Source organism: Trichoplax adhaerens, genomic scaffold (genome assembly GCF_000150275.1).
Source record: "Trichoplax adhaerens TRIADscaffold_6 genomic scaffold, whole genome shotgun sequence".
Lineage (NCBI taxonomy): Eukaryota > Metazoa > Placozoa > Uniplacotomia > Trichoplacea > Trichoplacidae > Trichoplax > Trichoplax adhaerens.
The window spans coordinates 3,011,387-3,033,103 of NW_002060948.1; the positions used below are offsets into that span (position 1 = coordinate 3,011,387).

Consider the following 21,717-nt stretch of genomic DNA (forward strand, 5'->3'; position numbering starts at 1 on the left):
GATATTATAATATATCATCATCCATTAGTGGTAAACATAGGAATAAATACCCTCTAGATCCAAAGAAACTGAAGCCAAACGAAAGTATTGACCAGTCACTCTTGGAATCAAGATTATTGTCACATTATCCACAACTGGTTTCTAGTATTATTGCAAATACGTTGGCACAGATCGAGTCAGAAGTAGTGTAATTACAATTATAGGAGATTGCCCATAAACTGCATGATTCGTTAAGCCGTAAAACTAGCATTAACTCACGGAACCATCTCGCTATCAAGGCATTAAACTCTATCTAACTTTCACATCCTGAGCTTCCTGCAAATTGTGGTAATACAAACACTTTGTCCACTCGTTTATACCTCATAGTTTATTTAGATTTTTAAATAATTCTGATAGTTTAGCTAGTTATTACATTACATAGTTATGATATCCGTTAACGGTAGTCTAGCTTTTAAACATATCTTCGGGTGAATCATATCTCAAATATTCATACGTGGTAAAAAGAGTGCTCTATTAGGTACTATCATGACTGCCAATAGTTTGCTACTAGTATACTCGGACATACTGTACAAGTCCATTATTACAACTTTTAGATCGCATAGATTACGGTAACTAATTGCTACTGACTTCCGTTGCCCTGAACAGTCAATTTACTACCGTGTACTGCATTGTTAGTATACAGTCATAAATGAAAGAAATAAAAGATAACCTATTAGAAATTAATAGAACACTAAATTCTTAATTACAGTAGCGAGTAAATCTGAGCGTGTTGAGTAGCGTAAAATATATTAGATGGACAAACTAATAACATTGATATACACAGCAATTACTATTCTACCGTTATGTATGGTTATCGTACCGGGTATTTAATGCCAAAATTACGCTAACTTAGGTAAATGATAATTATGAAAATTAAATCAATCGTGCTAATTTCTATTATTCTAAAGTTAAGTATTATCGTGGAGCAAGTTCAAGTGCTTGATTTTGAGCAATAATAGAAGCCAGGTTTACAGCCAATACCCAACGGTTAGCTATAATCATATCTTCAGCTCTTAGGATCATCGACTTTTCTTCTGTTTTAACGATAAACACTGGATTATCTTCATTTGCATTGTCAGCGAGCCTAATAGCCAAGATATCTTTCAAATAAGTAGTTTTCACGTCGGTATCATCCTAAAATAGAAAAATTCAAACGTTTAGCAACTCTGCTTGTAATAACTAGTTCGTCAAGTTTATGCCTCTTCATAGCGAAGCCTGATGACTCGTTTAAATCTATAGAAATATAAATTATATATTTTCATTTAATTAACAACACTACTACTATTAGGCTTTTTCCCTTATAAAACTTACATTTTCCTTTCGATTAACTAAAGAATCTTGAGTTAACGTAAAGAAGCGCTCATGCCAGAAATGGGAAAAGTTATGTCCTTTCTTTCTTAATTTTCCAGCAAACCAAATAATGCCATCGCGTACGAGCTCTATCGGTAGTCCAATATAAAAATATATTTGATACAAATTTAAAACGTGCAATATTTTTATAATAAGAAGCCGAAAGTAATAATTTTGATGATCCTCTAACGCTTAGATATTAAATTAAGCCACATACTGCTTATCTTTCTACCTCTACAGAGCTGTATATATACTAGTACTTAATGTTAATTACCAACTAGGAAAGTATATGTCAGAATAAGTTTATACTAGGAATAGTGATCATTGATATAGCCGTAGAATAATCTCAAACCATTCAGAAATCAAAATTTAGCTTTAATTTTAGTTTTAATTCCTAGCAATTAAATCCCATATTCTTCTACCTTCCGCTTTATCAGGATTGGAACAGATGAAACAATACCAAGATTTGTTGGTCTTATTAAACTGAAATGCTTCATAGAATCGGTTATCTACTAATTCTTCACGCATTTCACGTCGTTCCTATTAAACGTTAAATTTTGACGTAAACTATATTGACATCTCTCATTGTAAGGAAATATAATGATCTTTGCTATATATAATATTCAATAAATAATGATATTAATTAGGCTGACTTAACAACAATATCTAGTAGTATTACAAGTATACCTGAGCCGTAATGAAGGGATCATTTACTGCAACCTCAAAATTCTTAATTACTTCATTAGAGCTTTTCCCATTTTGCTTCCAATTTGCTCTGCCCGCCTTTAAAATTACAACATTAATAAATCATATAATAGTTAATCGATTAATAGATTTGAAACCTTATTTATTAACATGTTAGATTCAACTTAACATAACTTTATCCAGATGGATTCTAAATAAATTAATCAGATTGGCTACCTTCATTGCACAAAATGAATACTTCATCCATTCTGTTACTTGGCTGGTTTTAACGCTAAAATGTTTGCCATTAAACATGCAGCCTGGGTTTCTTTTAGTGCATTTAAAATGTAAAATAATTTCCGGCTCTCCATAAGCTGTAAAGTAAAAAATTTAAACAAACTTAATAAACAGAAAATACAAAATTTAAATAATTTATGATTTGTGATCCAAAATATATTCAAAAATATCCTTATCACTGTAAGTTTTACGAGATTCCTAAAACATCAACAATGTTTACACAGATATTTACATGATCTGCTGAAAGCTCTAAGAATTGGAAGAGATTGAACCGTTTCGGAAACGAAAATTTTTATTGAATTTAAATCTAGAGAATTGGCTTCTTCAGGAGCTGTATTGCTTGCAATCTTCGGCTCTTTTGCATGAATAACGCTATTTAAGCTTGCATTGGATAGACTTGACCGCATGCTATGAGAAGGCTCTCCATGCTCGATTTCTCCATTTTCTTTAATTCCATTTGTCATATTCTCATTTTGTATCTCATCGCTCTTCGCGGCCTTCAATGCAGACGATTAAGGATATAGAATATACAATAGTTATATAGTAATAATTAATTCGTTTAATAATTTAGCACACCAGATGATATTAATTTACTAACTAGTGCTATTTAGCACCGTTTCAGTAGGCAACTCGGTGCTGTTCTATATATTAAGATAGACATTTTACAGCTATTGGTAGCCACATATGTTACATTATATCAATCTAGGCTTCAAACCGTTACATTCTTTGTCTCTTCCTTTATTGGTGGAGTAGTACGACTTTGTTGAATCTAGTTAAGCAAAATAATTATTGCTACTTTAGGGAAAGTATTTTCATATAAAAAATTAGTAAAACTCCTTAAGTAACAATTTAGAAATGTATAAACTTTTTTGGAATTTAATTGCTGAACAAATGTCTATAAACAGTGACCATATTTGAATATTTAGGGTAATTTAGATTAACGTATCGAAATATCGCTGTATTGATTACCTGTTCATTGTTTTCCATAACATCATCACTAGTAGGTTCTTCAGCGGTACTTAAAGTAGGCAATAAGATCAAAATTTTCGGTTTATAAATGTTCTGGTATTCATCATGAGCATTGCAAATTACAATAATATTCGCTCATATTTTTGTATTTGGAATGAATATAATGGGAAAAGATAAGAAATCGAAGGCATTTAAAGTTTGAGCAATATACCTATTCTTTATATTCTGAGTATAATTTTCCAAATCTAGGTCGGATATAAATGCTCTAACAGAACGGCTGCGAGCTTTATTCGACACATTTGTTATAGTTGACAATCGAGATCTTATTTGCTGGGGATACCTATCACCAATTTTTTTCATTTCCGCCAAAATTAAGGGGTATTTTGCTTCTTCTTCAGTCCTTAACATTTGTGACATATTATATAGCATCTTTTTGGCGTGTTTCTAAGCAAATACGTACAGAAATTAACACAATTAGAATATATAGATCATTAATCTTTGGGTTATTAAGGTCCATAATGAAAATTAAAAAAGTTTTTTAAACATTGTACCTCATCATTCAAACCAATCGCCACCCTTATACCTAATTCATAGCCAAAAAGTGTTGGATCTTTCCGACACGCTGCCGTAATGTCCGAAAGATTATCGAAAAAGATTAATGGCTCATGCTGAGCAAGAGTTTCGCATATTGCCAAGACTAATATGCTGAGGTCATTGCGATCAAGGTACTGAAGCAAAACATCTTTATAAGATTTTACTGCCTGTGCCCAAGGGTAAATATAAATGATATTTATATCAGTAGATTATATTTATAGGATCATTTCTCTACGAAATTTATTAATAAACAAATAAAAGGCCAAATGAATTCAAATCAAACATTTTATAACCTCCGGTTTATGCTTGGCAATCAATCCAATTGTCTGCAGAATAGCAACTTTCTCTACAACGTCTGCTTTCGAGAGCTGACGGATAATAATATTTACGTTAGATGAAATTAAATCAGGACAATTATTAAAGATATGTGGCAAAATTCGGCATAAAACCGGCATTTTTATCTTTTTTAGAATATTAATAATCTCCTGGCTATGAGGTGCGACTAAACGTGGCATATCCATCGTTACTCGGCATAATCGAACAGTTATTAAACGAATAAGAGAAGGATTATTCTCATGGAGAAATTGGAAAGCAACTGGAACAGCCTTCTCCATTATTTCAGACTTATGGTATTTCTAAAATTAAAATTAAAACAAAGTCTCGTATTATTTAATAGTAAATATCGGTAGAAGCATGCTATCCGATATGAGACATTATATACTCGATCTTAGTATTAATATCATATACATTTGTGTTATCTACGCATAAATGTTACTACTAGGCTTTGGCATCATTAAAGTTAAAATTCTTTCATGTTATACCTGGAAAAGGCAAGACGCTACATCAGTGGCAATGGTAACATGAGGATGCTCCACTTCGTATTTAGATGTTGAAGATAATGGCTGTTCTAAACAAATTTCCCAAATTCGGATCAATCTTTCGTAGTGTTGATCGATCAGGTCATCATTTCTGATCAATACAAAATTATTCAATTCTGGAATAAGTTATCAGAGTGCCTTGATTTGGTAGGCTACATGACACAAATTTATTTCATACAAAATTTCGATATATCACGAAACAACATATGGTTGGCTGTATATAACATCACGCACATCTAAGAATTGCAAATTTAGCTAATATCGCTTAACAATTTTACCAAACACATACAATGATCGTATAAAGAGTCGCATTATGTATATTTTAGATATAGGCTTACTTGATTACGGTCAAAACGCGTTCCAAGCACACTGCTACAGCTTGTTTCTCATTATTATTAGAAATAAATTCTGGACTGGCGATAGCGGTATGTATCTTAATTAAAATATCATCAACATTGTCGCGGATATAGTTATTTGGCATATGATTTAGAGTTACTTTTTTAGGTTTGATGAGCATTTTAACAATTAGGTAAGTGCTATTGGTATTAATGCAGATAGATTTAGCTTACTGATTGAGAGACGAAATCGATCTACTTAAAAATATCTATCACAAACTATTCGATGGCAATTTTACATTTATTTAATAGCTGATATGAAACGTAACAGTCACAAAATGTTCTACGTACTGCTGTAATGTAGCTGTTTATGACTAAAGACAATTCTACTCCTCGTCAGCGTCTATGCATTCTCTCAACTATTTGCGTTATTACTGAGTAATGATAAAAACTATTACTAATCTTACCGTTTCACCCATATTAGTCATCTTCTAGCAACGGATGAGTCTATCCATGTATTATTCCACCGTCTGTTTCACCATATTGTTGACTTTGTTCCACCCATTAATTCTAAGCAATTTATTAAGCTTTAGTCCACTCATGACAGGTGTGGCCTACTATAAACTTGGTATTGCATTTATATGCATACATGTATGCTAATGTATCGAACCCTTTATTAGATTACTAATTTAGCGTAACTCTCTTGTCTACTGCTTATTATTATCTAGCTATGTAAAAATATTTATTGAATCATTGCTTCTCTATCATCAGATATTAGTTAGAATTTTATACCTGAATCGATCACCATAGGAAATAAAATTGAGCTATAATACATTTAATAAAAAGTGATCAAATACGATAAAATTTTACCTTTCATTAGTCTGCCAGTAATAGCATATATCAGTTTTCAAATTTTCTTAATTATGATATAGATAAAAAACTAGATTAAAATCATTTCCTTCTAAAGTAATGTTACAAAATTTGTCAGCTTACTACCGTTATTGTAAATATTTATACTACCTAAATAATGCCATTTTTCTATAATTCTCACATTAAAATATCGGTGAAATAGCTTAAATTTGTTTAATTACAACATTAAATTAATTAAAAGGATACTGTTTTATATAAAAATTTTGCTTGACATTTCTAATGTAGTGTAAAGGCAATCAATGTTTGGACGTGAAAATTTATATAAATTAATTGGTAGCATTATTTCGATTCACAGGACATTCTGATTACAAGTGCAGTATACGTACCTAATATTAAAGTAAAATATCGTAAAATGGGATTAAAAAATTGAAATTTCGAGAACTTTTCAACGTTAAATTACTATAAAGGTATTACACTAGGTAATCTATAAAAAAAAATTGAAACTTGATTAATATACAGTGTACTAATATTAAAATTAATTAATTTAGGAATGTACATTTAACTGAATCCATTATACTAAGTAGACTAACTTAACGGAAATGAGTAAATTATATGCAAAGTCGCGGCAAGTAAATTATATAGCGCACAAGGTATAACGAGCGAGTACGCTACTAGCCATTCTGAGACCTCAAATGACGACGCCATCACGGTGACGTAATCACGATATTACGCAAGCGCAGATTTATCGAGACAGTTAATTTAACAGTGCAGTGCTGGAAACGAATGAATGAATGGGCACAAGGACTTCTAGTAAGAGGAGAGTTTAGAAGTCGCTGACCGATATACCATAAAGGTAAGAGAAAATGCTCACTCAGTATTTTTCTCTTACTTCTATGGGATGTACGTTCAACTCCGTAACGCATGCGAACGCGGGTAAATTCGATATATCGGGATATTAAACAGAAATCGAGGACATTGTATCATAATGCTTATCGTAATTACTACCGTGTTTAGTCTACCACTGTCTGCTGGAGAGATTAAAAATTAATTTTCACAATCCTTGTCAGTGAAATGATCACTGAGATAGAACTTTATTTAGAGTCTAGTCCATTCATTAATCTTAGTAATAGTCTAAATTCATAGGCAAAGAATTACTAGATTAAAATATCTCCGTAATTCTTTTAAATGAGAAAACAGAGAAGTATACACGTATATACTGGAAATTTATTCATAGTCTAGTCCATTTATTAATCTTATTAATAGTCTAATACATTTATAGTCAAAGTATGACGAGATTAAAAAATCTTCATTACTCATTTAAATAGAAAACAGGGAACTGTATTACTATATTGACCTTGAAGGTATTTCTTCGTCAATAATAAACGTTGAGGTTTTATCAATTCATTTCAATTCAAACGCCCGTAAAAGGAGATATTATTAATTTTTTTCACGTCAGAATGATAATAATTAATGACGTAAAATTAGACAAAATGAAAAAAGGATTGGAACCAAGAACACCGATTGCAACAATATCCGTTATATGTATACAAGCAATACATTGGACATACAATAGATGATGCAGCAATGTCATTGATATTTTCATGGTTTACGCAGTGCATCAAGATTAATTAACTGCAAATATTCAAATCGTTGTTACTAATAACTATAAATACTGTAATGTATATATAGATATCAAGAAAGAATAATTTCAATGAAATATTTAATAATTTATGCTTGAATCAAGTTAGTTCTTAATTTACTTTAATTTTTCCAGTTCCTGTTATTTATTTAGAAGTTCGCATGCTGTATATGTTATGGCCATTCCTAAAAACGTTTTCAATCTTAGGACTGATTATGATCAATGAATATAGCCTATACAAAGTCTTAAACACCTAGTACTGCATCATAATAATGATTAATTCTTTCGCTAAATTATCATACACTGTTTTATGGCTCAGATTATTCAACAAGTATATATATGCGTACATTCACATTGATTTCTATCGATGTTAAACATAATACTGTAGCAACCAATACTAATTATATTTTATTATTGTATTAAATAACAAAGCCGCTATAGTATTGAGTCTTAACTCACCTTAGTGACTTTTATATCAAAATCATTACCATTATAATTAGCATTCACGTAGAAAGTTGTACTATATTTAACTGTTGAATAGGGACGGCAATAATGGATTCGATATTATTTATGCTCTGTCCAGCACCTATTATTTATTTTACTCTATACATTATGTATTTATCCTATAAGAAAAGGGCTGATTATCATGCTAATCATTATTCGTTCAATTTCATTGGTTAAGGCACTTTTTCCCTTAGGCAAATAACTGAATAAGTTATTTCTTTCTCCCGTCGTAAGTTACTTTAGTTTTTATTGAAAACATTTGATATTACTCGTCGTCAATTTGGGTAGCCTTCAAGAAGAAATTAATAACTTTACTTAGAAAAAATCGCGATAGCATATCATACAGGTTGAATTTTTAAGCAATATTTAGTAGATTGTATCTATTTCGATTAAGTAAAACTCTTGTCTTCCTTCTTTGATTTTATAACATCGATTTAAATGTAACTAACACTTTTAGATTAAATCTTTTTTCGTTTAAAACGTAACTAATTACCTCGCCTTTTTGACTAGATCGTCCTAGCTTAATTTAATTTTTATTGAAGATGAAGTTCATTATAGTATCATTACTGATTACTATTGCGGCGTTATCGTTAATCGTCGAAGCCGATAAAACTCAATCTAAGGTAAATCTTATAATGTTTGTCAAATTAATAATGTATCCCACTTTTTTCTAGGCATTTTACGATTTTTAAAGAAAATGATGGTTGTTGCATAGCAATTTTATAGCATTTTACGTTATAGTATACATCTACTGTATTGCCGCTCTTGTTTTTCGAGAAACCTGTTGATTCATCATTACAGTGCCAAGTATAAATGCTTACACCAACATAACTATTCAATCGCCGATGTAAAAATTTTGATTTAAAACCACGATAAACAGAAGTCCGGACATATTTTCTTAAACATTTACTTTGTTAAAGCGTTCATGAACTTTTACTTGATTAAAAAATTCAGCTCGATGCTTTACAGTCTCACACTTTGATTTGGAGTTCTAATTCAGAAAAAATTATATCGCGGGCTTATATTTTATAACCAAAATGTGCGCTTAATATCTTGTTAACTATCAAAACGACATCATTCTAATTAAGTACGGCCTAATAATGTTTAGTAGCCTGTTGATTCATCCTTTAGTAATCCAGAAGTATACATGGCTAACTACCCAAGACTCTTAAAATAACGATTTCTTCCTTCTATGTTCTATGAATAGAAATTATCGAAAACCTTGAAAAATAGCCATTCTGAATCTCTTAATAAAAAATTCTTCGCTGGTACGCTAATTTTCATCTTTTCAACGAATCTTTACAGTAATTGAGTTAAACAGATAAAATAGGTAACTTACTCTTAAGGTGTACTAATATATTCTATACAATGTGTAACAGCAATGATGAAAAGATTGGCAATGGCAAACATGGACGAGGACGAGGGCGATGAAGAGTCAGACAGAGAAAGAGAATCATGGGAAGATAGAGATGACGAAATTGTACCAGATAAAATACTAAATAAAGTACATCAAACTAAAGCAAAAAAGCCTTTGAAAAAGACAGTTAAAGTAGAAAAACCACTAAAGAAAGAAAGCCATGGTGAGTTAAGAGAACGTACATGCTATTTTACGTTACGCTGATTGATTTCTGATAAAATATTCATTCAAATAATCATTACATTTAATATTACTGCCTACAGAGAACGTATACTATACTGTGGTAGCATAGAAGATAGGATAATATTACTGTTAGGCGTAATACTACTTTACTGTTTGAGCTTGGAATAAATGCACTCTAAGTAATAACTTTATTGTAATCAATTTATATACCCCTGGAGCACTACGTATTCTTACTTATTCCTTCAGTATCTATCCATTTTTATCGACGGTCTAATTTCTTTATTTTTAACTCAATTTATTTACAGACATTAACAAATCATCCAAGAACCAAAAATCAGGTATATTTACTCTGTAATTATAAGAAACCGTTTTATCTTGTCTTAGCTACAGCACAATACGACGGACATATTTTTAACCAGATCCGTTTAGATATTATTGAACAGCTCTGCTGGTAATAAAAGCTGGAGGCCTTCCCATCATCTAATACTATTTCAACTAATAAATAGTATTTTTATCAATCATCAAGTCTTATGGATTTTTAAAATTATCTCTATTTTAGATAAAGACAGCCAAAAATCGTCCGATAAAAAATCAGGTATCTTTAATTTTGTAAAATATTATAAGCTTTAACGAAATATCGTTTTGATAACTATCATAAATTGGTTTAAGATAAAATTAATTTATACAAGTATACAACCATGAAATATTCATTCCGATAATAACGTTCTAGTTCATTAACAATAACATTCAGTTTTAGCCCACCATTGATAACTCTATTAACCGGTCTTAAATCATTTTAAATATGCCTTTTCAGCCGCTAAAGCTCAGCTTAACGATAAAATATGTGGAAAATCGGCATTTTCTGAACATATGACTCGCATTGTTGGTGGACAAGAAGCAACGCCGCATTCATTACCTTGGCAAGTAACATTACTTATTAGAAGAACTTACTTTAATGGCAAAGTAAGTGAACATGCTTACTGCGGTGGTTCATTAATTTCACGCGAATGGATCGCAACAGCAGCACATTGTGCTAAGGATAAGTATCCAGCTGAAGATATGCGTATCTGGTTAGGCAGTCATGATCTGACAAAGCAGGAATCATCGCGTGTTAAGCGTAGTGTAATCAAGAAAATACAAAACCCTCATTATAACGCTCCAACTACTGATTACGATATCGCGCTATTACAATTAGATAAAGCTGTTGAATTTAATGAATATGTTAGGCCAATATGCCTTCCAGAAGCACAAAAACGAGCTATAGAAGGCTCTCAATCACTTATATCAGGTTGGGGAACGCTTTCCTTCCGTGGAAACACATCACCAACATTGCAAGTTGCTGTCGTGCCGATCGTTAGCCGTGAAACTTGCAACAGTTTGAGAAGCTATCATGGCCAAATTACAACCAGAATGTTATGTGCTGGCTATACAGAAGGTGGTGTAGATACTTGCCAAGGAGATAGTGGTGGACCGTTGGCTACTCAAGTTAAAAACAGTGACAAATTTGAGTTAACCGGAGTCGTCAGTTGGGGTGCAGGCTGCGCTAGACAGTACAAGTATGGTGTCTATACAGATGTATCATACTTCCGTGATTGGATTGATAAAATGGTCAATCAATATTCTCGTCTGTAATGCCTCTTAGACTAAATAATGTGCACTTCAATAAGAATGTGCCATAAATCCATGTTGACAAAGCTTTAAATGCATCTGCCTTGAAAATTTCAATCACGAAAACAAGTCTACAAAAATATCACCCGTTATACATGAAAAAAATTGAAGCTATCAAAACTGAGTCCAATATTTAATTGCTGCCAATGTATAATTGCACGTCAGGGATATTAAAGTTTAACACAAGCTTGGCGTAAGAACATTTTAACAATTGGATTATTTATTCTTATCCTCTTTCGTATTTTGTATAGGTGTTATTTTTTGCGCGTATCGCAATGTAATACCTTGCTCAAGTAGAATTAGGACCATTAGTTTTTGATGATGTTCGTGTTTAAGTTAACAGTAGTTTCATTATATTTAGTTTTCCTTAGTTAATCTACAAATCATAGGGTATTTTTATACTAATAGTACTTAATTTTTTAACTTAAAGGGACTTTAGATTAACAATTATACTGGAAATCTAAAGCAATACTAACTTATTGTTAGCTCTTGGCATTTATTATTTTACGATGGTTATATGATATCTCGATTTAGGTTATAAGTTATCATTACTATCATTGATTAGCAATGCAAAATGGCGTAATATTATTTGGAAATATTTTTATAATTTCATTGCCTGTAATTTTAATATTCAACCTTTAATAAATATACCTGTCTTAATAGAACTGTATGAGCGTCACTACTAACTATATCAGCTTTAATGACATTGAAGCGTAGCAGAGGATGCTTAGACTCAATTACTTACTTGAAGCACACGTGTTAAGGACTGCAGGTGTCGCGAATATTTATTTATCTTTCAACATCAATAATGGCTTCATACTATTAATCATGTTCAATCAAAACTACTAGTACTGATTGGTTATATTTATAGTAGCTAATTACGATCTAAGATCTTAAGTTTAAATTTCTGCAATTATAAAAATAAAAATTGGAAGGCATACCGCATGCAATGCTGAAGTATAAGTGTGCCATTAAATTACCTTCAAATGTTGCACTGATTACAGGTATCTAGGCATTAAGTGATTAATGAAATTATGTCAGTCGTATTACTATCTATGGCATCAACTTACCCAAAAATTTGTCATGCTATATGGGCAAAGACATACCGAAATTTTATAATAAATTACCTTTGTTGCGGGTAAGAACATCATATCCTAATTTTTGAAGGAACAGGTAATCTGAAGTAGCCTACAGAATCAAACCTACCTTTTAATATTAATTCCTCTCTTGCATCAATCATATCTCCCTTCCAATCGATCAATCGATATACATCGTTATTTATACACTTTCTATAGAGGCTGGCCTATTCTGCCTACGTCTAATGGAATGTTCTAATGATTATCGGGCACGCCCAAATCTTAGTTACTGGAAAATAAACAAATGCTAAGTATTGTGAATAGATGAATCTGATTAATTGCACATACCTGCTAGAATAAATCTAATAACGTATTATGTGCCTTAAAAATTAATCATTATCGTTTGTTTCGAAATTAAACAAAATAATTGTCAAAAAAATGAACATCGTAAACGTTAGGATCTGCCAATGAAGTATGGTTACTGAAGTGAATCCCCAAATATTGCGTAGTCAAGACGTTTCTAATAATGTACCGTAACTATTTTGAAATTCCCCAGTTATATCTTTTAATAATAAACTGCGATATATTAGCAATAATTAACAATTACACCAATGTTTGTGATATTCAAAATAAAACAAGAACTATAACGTAGTTTACGCAGTTATCGCTTAATGCCGTATTAAAAATGAAACAGCAAGGATAATGGCAACTAGCTTGAATACCTTACATCGACAGTCTATAATAATCAAGGTATTACATAATGTTCTGTATTTCTACAATATTGATAAAGTCTTGAATTGATAATAATTTTTCACTCTCTATAAATAAATTTCCAATTCGAACACAGCTTGAAATCAAATGAGTACAACGCAAAGGTTATAATCATTATTGCAAGCGTAAACGCCATATTTGAGCAATTTTGAGAAAATGTATGAACGTTAATTTAAGCTGAACCCGTAATTCATTAAAATAATGTACCAGAAGTACAAAAGATAAAAATTTAGATTATTCAAAATACCGTTCTAGAATTTCTTATGCTCTGAGATTTTCCAGTTTAAAGGGTTAAAGCATCAAAACCAAAGCAATGCAGCATATCAAGAAAGCTTTCATTGGGCGAATTGAAAGAGACCAGTTTATGGCATGGGAGCTTAAGCTACAGTAAATTTATCAGAAAGCCGATTAATATCCTAGTAGAAAACATAAGAAAGTTTAATGGTAAAGAAATATATATATTCATGGATTATTACTACCTTATCGCTAGCAATAGACCAAAAATTTATACCTAATTACTGTACACGCCGCGTTTCCCCGTCATTATAAATTTTTAAGTATCGTAGGTTCCCCTAAATTGTGGCAAAGATTGCTCGATATCGGTATTCGACATCACTATTACTTTACCTTAGATTATTAGGTTGGTGTTATTTTTTTTAGTCATAGATATATGAATGTTATTGTTGAAAATTTACAGTAAACTATGCTATCGTAATATAAACGGACAGTTTACAATATATATATACAGTTCATAATAAGCAGGTAACGTCTTATTTTAATGTATCAAGCGAGAAGCTCAAGAACCATACCCTGTAGAATTTTACTATTACCTGTGTAAAATTTAAACTAAAGACCCTTTAAAACGGAAGTGCGTCTAAGCCAGTAATATTAAGAATACCTATTGCCTCTATGGGTTTTATTCTACAGATCATAGCTGTATCACAGTGGTCTCTCCATGAAAATTACATCGGTTATAGAATTGTACCCAAAGGGTGCTAATGCTATGCTATTAATTACATCTCATCAACAAATCATCTCAAATTTGAGTAGCAATTACAATTGCCATACTAATTCTTGAATCTGCATTGCAATCGTAAAATGTTACTCAGAATAGTAGCTGCATCTACGGTAATGGATTAAGTAATGCACCATATTTAGTAGTCAATGATATATCTAAAGGTCCACGGTACTATATGCTCACGCAATCGTAGACTATCTATATTATTTATTACCATGCTTAGCAAATCTTTAAAAATTCAAGTATCTTACTGTGATATATACCAATCACGAAATTCCAAATTTTAGAAAAATAAGGGCTTTATTGAATCTTATACAAAGATTAACTACACACAACTCTACTCTAGCCGAATACTACTACTAAAGACTTCTACAACGAACTAACAGAATAATCTAAAGTTGCATGCTTTTATACTTTTCGTAGCATTCGCAGCTACAATCCGCATGGCAACCTTTTACCTTATTTTACACATAGTTAAATTATTCTTTGTAAGACTATTCTACAGCGGAGCATCATTAGTCCAATATGAATACGACTACAGTACTTACGTAGACATTGTTCACACCAGCCAAAATACAATGAATTAACCATATCCTAATATATGATTTACAGTTCTATTTTTACCTATAGCCTTATTAGTAACTCAACACCTTACTGTATATAGTCATCTGTACTCTAGCATAGAGTCTCTACCACTACAGTCTATAGTTATAGCTACCAAATATCTCTTAGGATAAATATCTACCGTACATTATACTAAACGTGGCTAATAGTCTACAATCATAATACTAGTTACATTACACTTACCCTTTGAATTTTCGCTAGATATTGAGAATTTGCGATAAAAGTAGGAATGAATCGATGAATTACAGCAAATTTTCACTTTATCCACTACGATACACATCTAAGGTGTAAAAATGTACGCAAATTTGGGTCTATAATGCTGCTACAGTACCACATTTGTAGTTATTACCTAGATAGCACTCGACATATAACAGTCCTACGCTAAGTGGTGTAGAATATACCTAAATAGTCAATAGCAGTAGAGCACAATTTCAATTTATTACGCCATACTGTTAAGTGTAAGCATAAATTTAGCGTAGGACTAATAAATAATGGTATATAATTGTGTCAATTTCATTATGCTCTATATGGCATCGATAGTAAACAATAAAACAGAGAAACATAATCGTTATGTTCAATATTAGTATAGGTTCAAAGTCATATTCAAATTATGTGCGACCATGACCACACTGATCTAATAATATTTTATTACGTCATTCTCATTGAATTCTAATAATGTAGGATATTGTGGGTATGCCAGCATGAACCCAATCATCACCGTAAAAAGCGGGAGTTACAATTTAGTTTCCGAACTATTTATATAATTATTTAGGATTAACTCTGGGTCGCCAGTACATGCAAGAGGAATACGCCTTCATTCATCTCCAGAGAGGATACACAAAACGCTTAATCACTTATTTCATACCATTTAAAATATTTTAAATAAGACAGTTTCAGTTCTTAACACTAGCACTACATTATAAACTTTAAACAAAAGATAAGCGCATACATAAAATTTTGCTCACTATGTATGCATCCGAATAATTTAGGATAAAGTTTAATTGGATTCGACTACATTGTACCCGTTCTATTTGGTTATGGACACATTTCCGTAAAATCTAACCTCTTTGTACAATCAGTTGCCATTACTTAGCTAATATGAAGAATATAGACTAGACATAACTAAATAAATCATCATACAAATTGAAAGATATAATACTCATTTATAGCGCAACTTTTGTTTCATAGGATATGGTGAATTCAACATGACGATATATATATAATTTAAGAAACGAACATAAAACGTGTGATTCTCAACAGTTTGTTTTTGCAGGACGAGATTTTGTATTATCGACCTTGAGTGCTACCTCTAAAGCAAGAGAAAATGGAGAGACTTTGTGAAATAATAGATGTGACACAACGGTACCAAACTATTGAATATACTGTACGCGTATATACTTCGTAAAAGATGTTAAATGAGCACATTATCGTAAACCGTCAGTAAAGCGACGGGAGTTTGCACTAGTAGTGAATGAAATAAGTAATAGCTAATCCAGTTCTAGATTTGTTCGTCTACCTATGTTTAGCACTTACCTCCCTTAAATAACTATTAACTGTCAAATTAATGAGAATTAGAATTGAATGCATGCCATAAGATTATCTAGAAGAATTATTTTAGAAATAGCGATACTGTAAAGGCTTACATCCAGAATGTAGTTCTATCGCCACTACAGCAAATCAGAAGAATTCTGCAGTATGCTGACTTTCAAGCTCAAAGTACAACTCTATTTATCCTCTTTTGCTAATGTTAACAGCACTATATTCGTCACAGCTATAACGTTGCCATAGTATTCAGGTTAAGAATAATAAACCAACAGGAATAGTCTTTCTCGCATCTTCGTAAACTGCACAGTCACTTCTTGGTTCAACCCCTACTGCGCAATCAAAAGGATTGATTAAGTCTTAATTAAGACATTCATATCTCTTATAACAAAGTCCTTCATTGATAGAATTTGTTTCAATCTTTACGTACTTATCAAAAAATATATTTGCAGAAATATTTCTTGTTAAATAAGCTAGTTTTCAATTATTATAATCATCAAATTGAAATAAGTTTAAAACTAATATTACTGTATTTAATGTCTATGGAATAGCATTTGATAAATATGCAAATACGATCGAGTAACCTCGATAAGAATGTTTACTATTTCTTAAAATAAGTAAATAAGTGCAAAGTTCTCCTGGTACGAAATGGTAACTATTTACAAAGCAAACTAACGATGCTTTATCCTTATTTCTTATAATGAAGGATTAAAACCATAAAAAGCTTAAGTTATGACCCCAGGGGTTTAAAATTTTATTATAAATATTCCAGATCAGCAGTCTTCAATTTATTTAAGCGACGAATTCATACCGCAAAGCAAAAACCTCCCTCGCAATCATGATCAAGACCTGTATTCTAATTCCTTTCGCGATTATTCTCCTACTTTTACTTCATTCAAGTAAAGTTGAGGCTCAAGTAAGGCACAGTTCTAATTCACTTTCTACAATGTTTTAGCCGTAACATACTATGCACTAAATGAATTTGACAGTGGTGCATCTCAGATAGCATTGGTCAATAGATATAAAATGTTTGTTGGCATGTATGGAACGAGTAAGCTCCCAGATATCAAGAACTATCTTCAAAATACAGCATTAAAAATCTAACCTTAAATTAAAAAGTGATCAATGTAAAAGACTAGCATCAAACTTTACACTTGCAAGAAACCAAAACGAAATTTCATTTGTTAATATCATAGAACTTATAAAGAATATTACGTAGTATTGATACTAATTAAATAATATAAATCTTTTATCTCCTTATTCAAATCCTGTGGTTCAACATTATAACAATCTTGTTCACTCTTCTCTAATCCAAAAAAATGTAAGAATACTATCACTTATGCCCGCATATCATTTATATCGAAGTTTTAATTTCCTATTTTATAATTAGCACAAGAGTTAATACAAAAAAGTAGCATACAGAGCACATTCACAAAAGTGGATATCTAATGTTAGTAGCATAATCAAAAGTGAATTTTAATATCTGAATATATTTCGATTCATAGAGGAGGAAACAAGTACAGAATATCCTCTGTGTAACAGTAATCCTTGCTTTGCTGGACTGTGTTTCAATTCGAGCAATGGACAGTCTTATACCTGTGATTGCTTTACTGGTTTTCAAGGTGTAAATTGCGAGCAAGGTACGTACTATAGTATGACATTTTTCCCTTAAATTTAACAGATTTACCTTATACCTCAATCTTTCAATAACTCAGTTGCCAACAAATACAGTACATTATCAAATTGAATATTTCAATGATCTATACTATAATGCGTCACTTCATATTTTGCCATAATATTTCCGATCGTTACACATCGCAGCAGAAGTATTCGTATTACCGCTAACGGCCACTTTTGCTTAATATATCACATACTATTTTCTTTATAGTGATGTTAAATCCTTGCGCAAGCAATCCTTGTTTCGCTGGTCAATGCACTTATTCTAATCGAACGTTAGCTTACCAATGTAATTGCAACTCCGGGTGGTCAGGCCAATACTGCGATATAGGTTAGTATCTTAAGTTGAATTCATAGCAAAAACTTCTTTCATATGCATGCGCTAATTTAATCTCTGAAACAAGTCTGTTCAATCAATAATCATATTGCAATAAAGCTGATTTATATTGCGTTATCCATCGATTTATAATAAACATTATTACACTCGATTATAGAATTATAAATAAAATAATCAACTTATACTAGCAATACGCAAATATTGCCATTTGCATGTACCATAGTATACTGTATATATTTTTAAGTAATCTATCACTATTTCGCTCTATATTTTCATACACAGTCTTTAATTTCGATCACTTTCTGCGAAATGTAGTAACAGATGCTTGCACCAACAATCCTTGCTGGGCAGGAGAATGTTTATCAATATCCAATGGAACTCAATATGTTTGTGTGTGTGATTCTGGCTATACTGGAAGCAGGTGTCAAGAGAGTAAGTGAGATCGTTGCAGCTTTTATTATCATTATTATTTAGTATACGTATTACAAATTTGAATATTTTGCTAAAGCTCTAAATTGTTATGATTAAAATTTTAATTGTTTATGTTCATACAATTACACATTCGCAGGAATTACTGATGGTTGCCAAGATCAACCGTGTTGGGCAGGTACATGTCAGCCAACCGGAGATCAAAACTTTACATGTAACTGCGTTCCAGGATACACTGGCAAATTGTGCGATCAGAGTACGTAGAAACTAAAAATTCTGCAAACTTACTATTTATCCTTTGATATATCACGATTAACTTCAGTAATTTAAGAAAATAAGATAAAATATCTTTCCAATATTTTAATCCTTATTTTACTGATTTGCAAAAAATTTTCAGCTGATTGAAATTATCATAAAATACTAACAGTATAATGAATCCCTAAAATATTGTTATTACTAATCCCTATTATATTTCATCACTTAAATACTGTTACGTTTCTTTAATCTGAGCTTTACTTAATTGTACTATTAGAGAATTCATCGGTATTCCCTTGTGCAAGTAATCCATGTTTCGCTGGAACTTGTGTAAGCAGAGAATTTAGTAGCGGAAAATTCTATGTTTGTCAGTGTCCGCCTTCCTATACTGGTGAACGTTGTGAATCAGGTAAATCTAGCATTAATATAAAAAGCTACATTGATGCTATTTAGATATTATATAGCACCTAGAGTGAGCGAGTACTACATTTATCAATTGCTAGCTAATAATAAAGTCTGTAAAAGTCTAGTAATAAAAAATATCACTTATTAAGCAATACTTTAGTGAAGTCATTATAGAATGGGTTATTCAACGTAAGTCTTATTTAAAATAGCATCAAAGTATTAAAATACTGGTGATAGTCTACTGTAAACTTAAGCCTGCAAATTCAAACCTATTTTCTTCTTGTTATATGTTATAGTGCGAAATAATCATCCTTGTCAAAAGAATAATTGCTTGTTTGGAACTTGTCAAGCAACTTCTAGCGTTTTCTACAAATGTAACTGCTATCAAGGATTTACCGGTGCAAGATGTGATCAAGGTAAGACGATAGAGATAATGATGAGAATATTAATATTTCAATAATACTGTATAGGGTTACAATTATATTCCATGAACGCCTAGATATAGTCGTAAAATACTAAAAATTTATCTACCGTACTTCTAATCTCAGCGGATGAGACAGTACTACCGTGTTATGTTAACCCATGCCAACATGATGGAACTTGCACAAATACGAATGCAGGTACAAACTACACTTGCACTTGTCAAGGGAGATTCACTGGCCGAAATTGCGATACCAGTAAGTATAATAATAGAACAAATTTATCTAAAATAGCAATTATGGCTAATAACTAGTTATCCCAATGGCTTATCGTATTCATGTAAAAACAAGAAATAAAAAACCTTCATTTTACTCCTCTAGTTTACCCTAAACTTGTGTAGTTACTAGCCTAGTAACTCAATCTGCATTACTATTATATAGTTATTAACGACTTCTGCAGTGATAACCCATGCGGTAATCGAGGAATATGCCTTGATATTGGTGACCGTCATCAATGCGTCTGTAATCCTGGCTATAAAGGCAGTAATTGTCAAGGTATGATTAATTATAAAATCTTTAAGATCATGTAATATCTACAGTAAATATTATAAATTTGATAATCTGCGATTTCATTTCAGTTCCTGTTTTTACTAAATCAATGCCGTACTATTTTTAAAATTTATTAGACATAGTAACCCTGGCTCCAACAACAGCACCCACTCCTGCAGGTAAAACTTGAACTTTAATACGTTACATTTTACTGATACTTAACTTACGAATAATCATGGACAATTTGCTACAGCAACTGAAGCAGGCTGCGGTGGAACATATACTCAAAATACTGGCATAATCCGTAGTCCAAGATATCCCAAGGATTATACAGGAAATTTAGACTGCACCTACCAAATTATTGCTGGAACAAATCAAACGATTCAGCTAGAATGGATTGATTTTGAATTAGAAGCGGAGACACTTTCTATATGCTACGATAGTTTAACAGTATATGATGGTCAAAAGAACACCAACAACGAAGTATCACAGTACTGTGGAACAAATTTGCCTAGCAATTATCATTCTCGTGGCCATGTTTTGACTTTAAATTTCCAAAGTGACTCATTTATATCTAATAAAGGATTTGAAGCTCATTACACTCTTGGTAAGCGTACAGAAATACTATAATACTGTAGGGAATAAAACGAACGGAATATATTTCTATTATGCTTTAAATAGAAGCACAGGAAGATCAATAGTAAATTGCGAGATCATTGACAGTTAGAGAACACCTACTAATACAATTTTACTGCAACATGTTTGAATAGTGAATGAGTCACACTCGCCATGCTTTTCTAGTCCTTGCAAGAATGGTGGTTCTTGTCAAAATGAAGCTGATGGATATTCCTGCTCCTGCACTAATGGCTATATTGGAAGAAACTGTCAGAATTGTAAGTGACTCCTATTTCTTTTCTTCAAAATTTTCTGACTAATCATCTTTACTTCTCTAATCTTAATGCAAGCGTTCTAATTAAAATATTATTTCACGTATAAATTTATTTTAGTGAGCGAACCGACTAGTACCATGGCAACAACAGGTATAATATTCATAAATGATCTCCATTAGTTATGAGGAAACATGCACAGTGATTTCAACTTTGCAATCACTAATTTATCTACTATATACAATCTTTCTCTAGAGCTAATTCTATAAATTCTAATGATTTTGATTGCATCTGTTCATAC

General features: G+C 31.6%; 3 protein-coding genes across 3 annotated transcripts; 2 read left to right on the forward strand and 1 right to left on the reverse strand.

The window, feature by feature from the left end:
- Window positions 1–954: 954 nt before the first annotated feature.
- TRIADDRAFT_57438 (uncharacterized protein) lies at window positions 955–5,634 on the reverse strand (the record flags this gene model as incomplete). Its single annotated transcript, XM_002113686.1, has 14 exons — window positions 955–1,173; window positions 1,351–1,478; window positions 1,812–1,929; window positions 2,077–2,172; window positions 2,311–2,447; window positions 2,603–2,867; window positions 3,086–3,139; window positions 3,340–3,388; window positions 3,680–3,783; window positions 3,891–4,100; window positions 4,227–4,568; window positions 4,755–4,902; window positions 5,150–5,244; window positions 5,614–5,634. 14 exons carry the CDS (start codon window positions 5,632–5,634, stop codon window positions 955–957), a joined length of 1,986 nt encoding a protein of 661 aa, XP_002113722.1.
- Window positions 5,635–10,629: 4,995 nt separating this feature from the next.
- On the forward strand, window positions 10,630–11,391 carry TRIADDRAFT_26286 (uncharacterized protein; the record flags this gene model as incomplete). The annotated part of the gene is made up of 1 exon (XM_002113325.1): window positions 10,630–11,391. The coding sequence occupies one exon, from the start codon at window positions 10,630–10,632 to the stop codon at window positions 11,389–11,391; it is 762 nt and encodes a 253-aa protein (XP_002113361.1).
- Window positions 11,392–18,016: 6,625 nt separating this feature from the next.
- Window positions 18,017–21,388, forward strand: TRIADDRAFT_5635 (uncharacterized protein; the record flags this gene model as incomplete). The annotated part of the gene is made up of 6 exons (XM_002113326.1): window positions 18,017–18,098; window positions 18,347–18,466; window positions 19,041–19,157; window positions 20,122–20,238; window positions 20,422–20,535; window positions 21,300–21,388. Coding segments are annotated over 6 exons (639 nt in total), but the record flags the coding sequence as incomplete, so codon positions are not given.
- Between the last annotated feature and the right edge of the window lie 329 nt (window positions 21,389–21,717).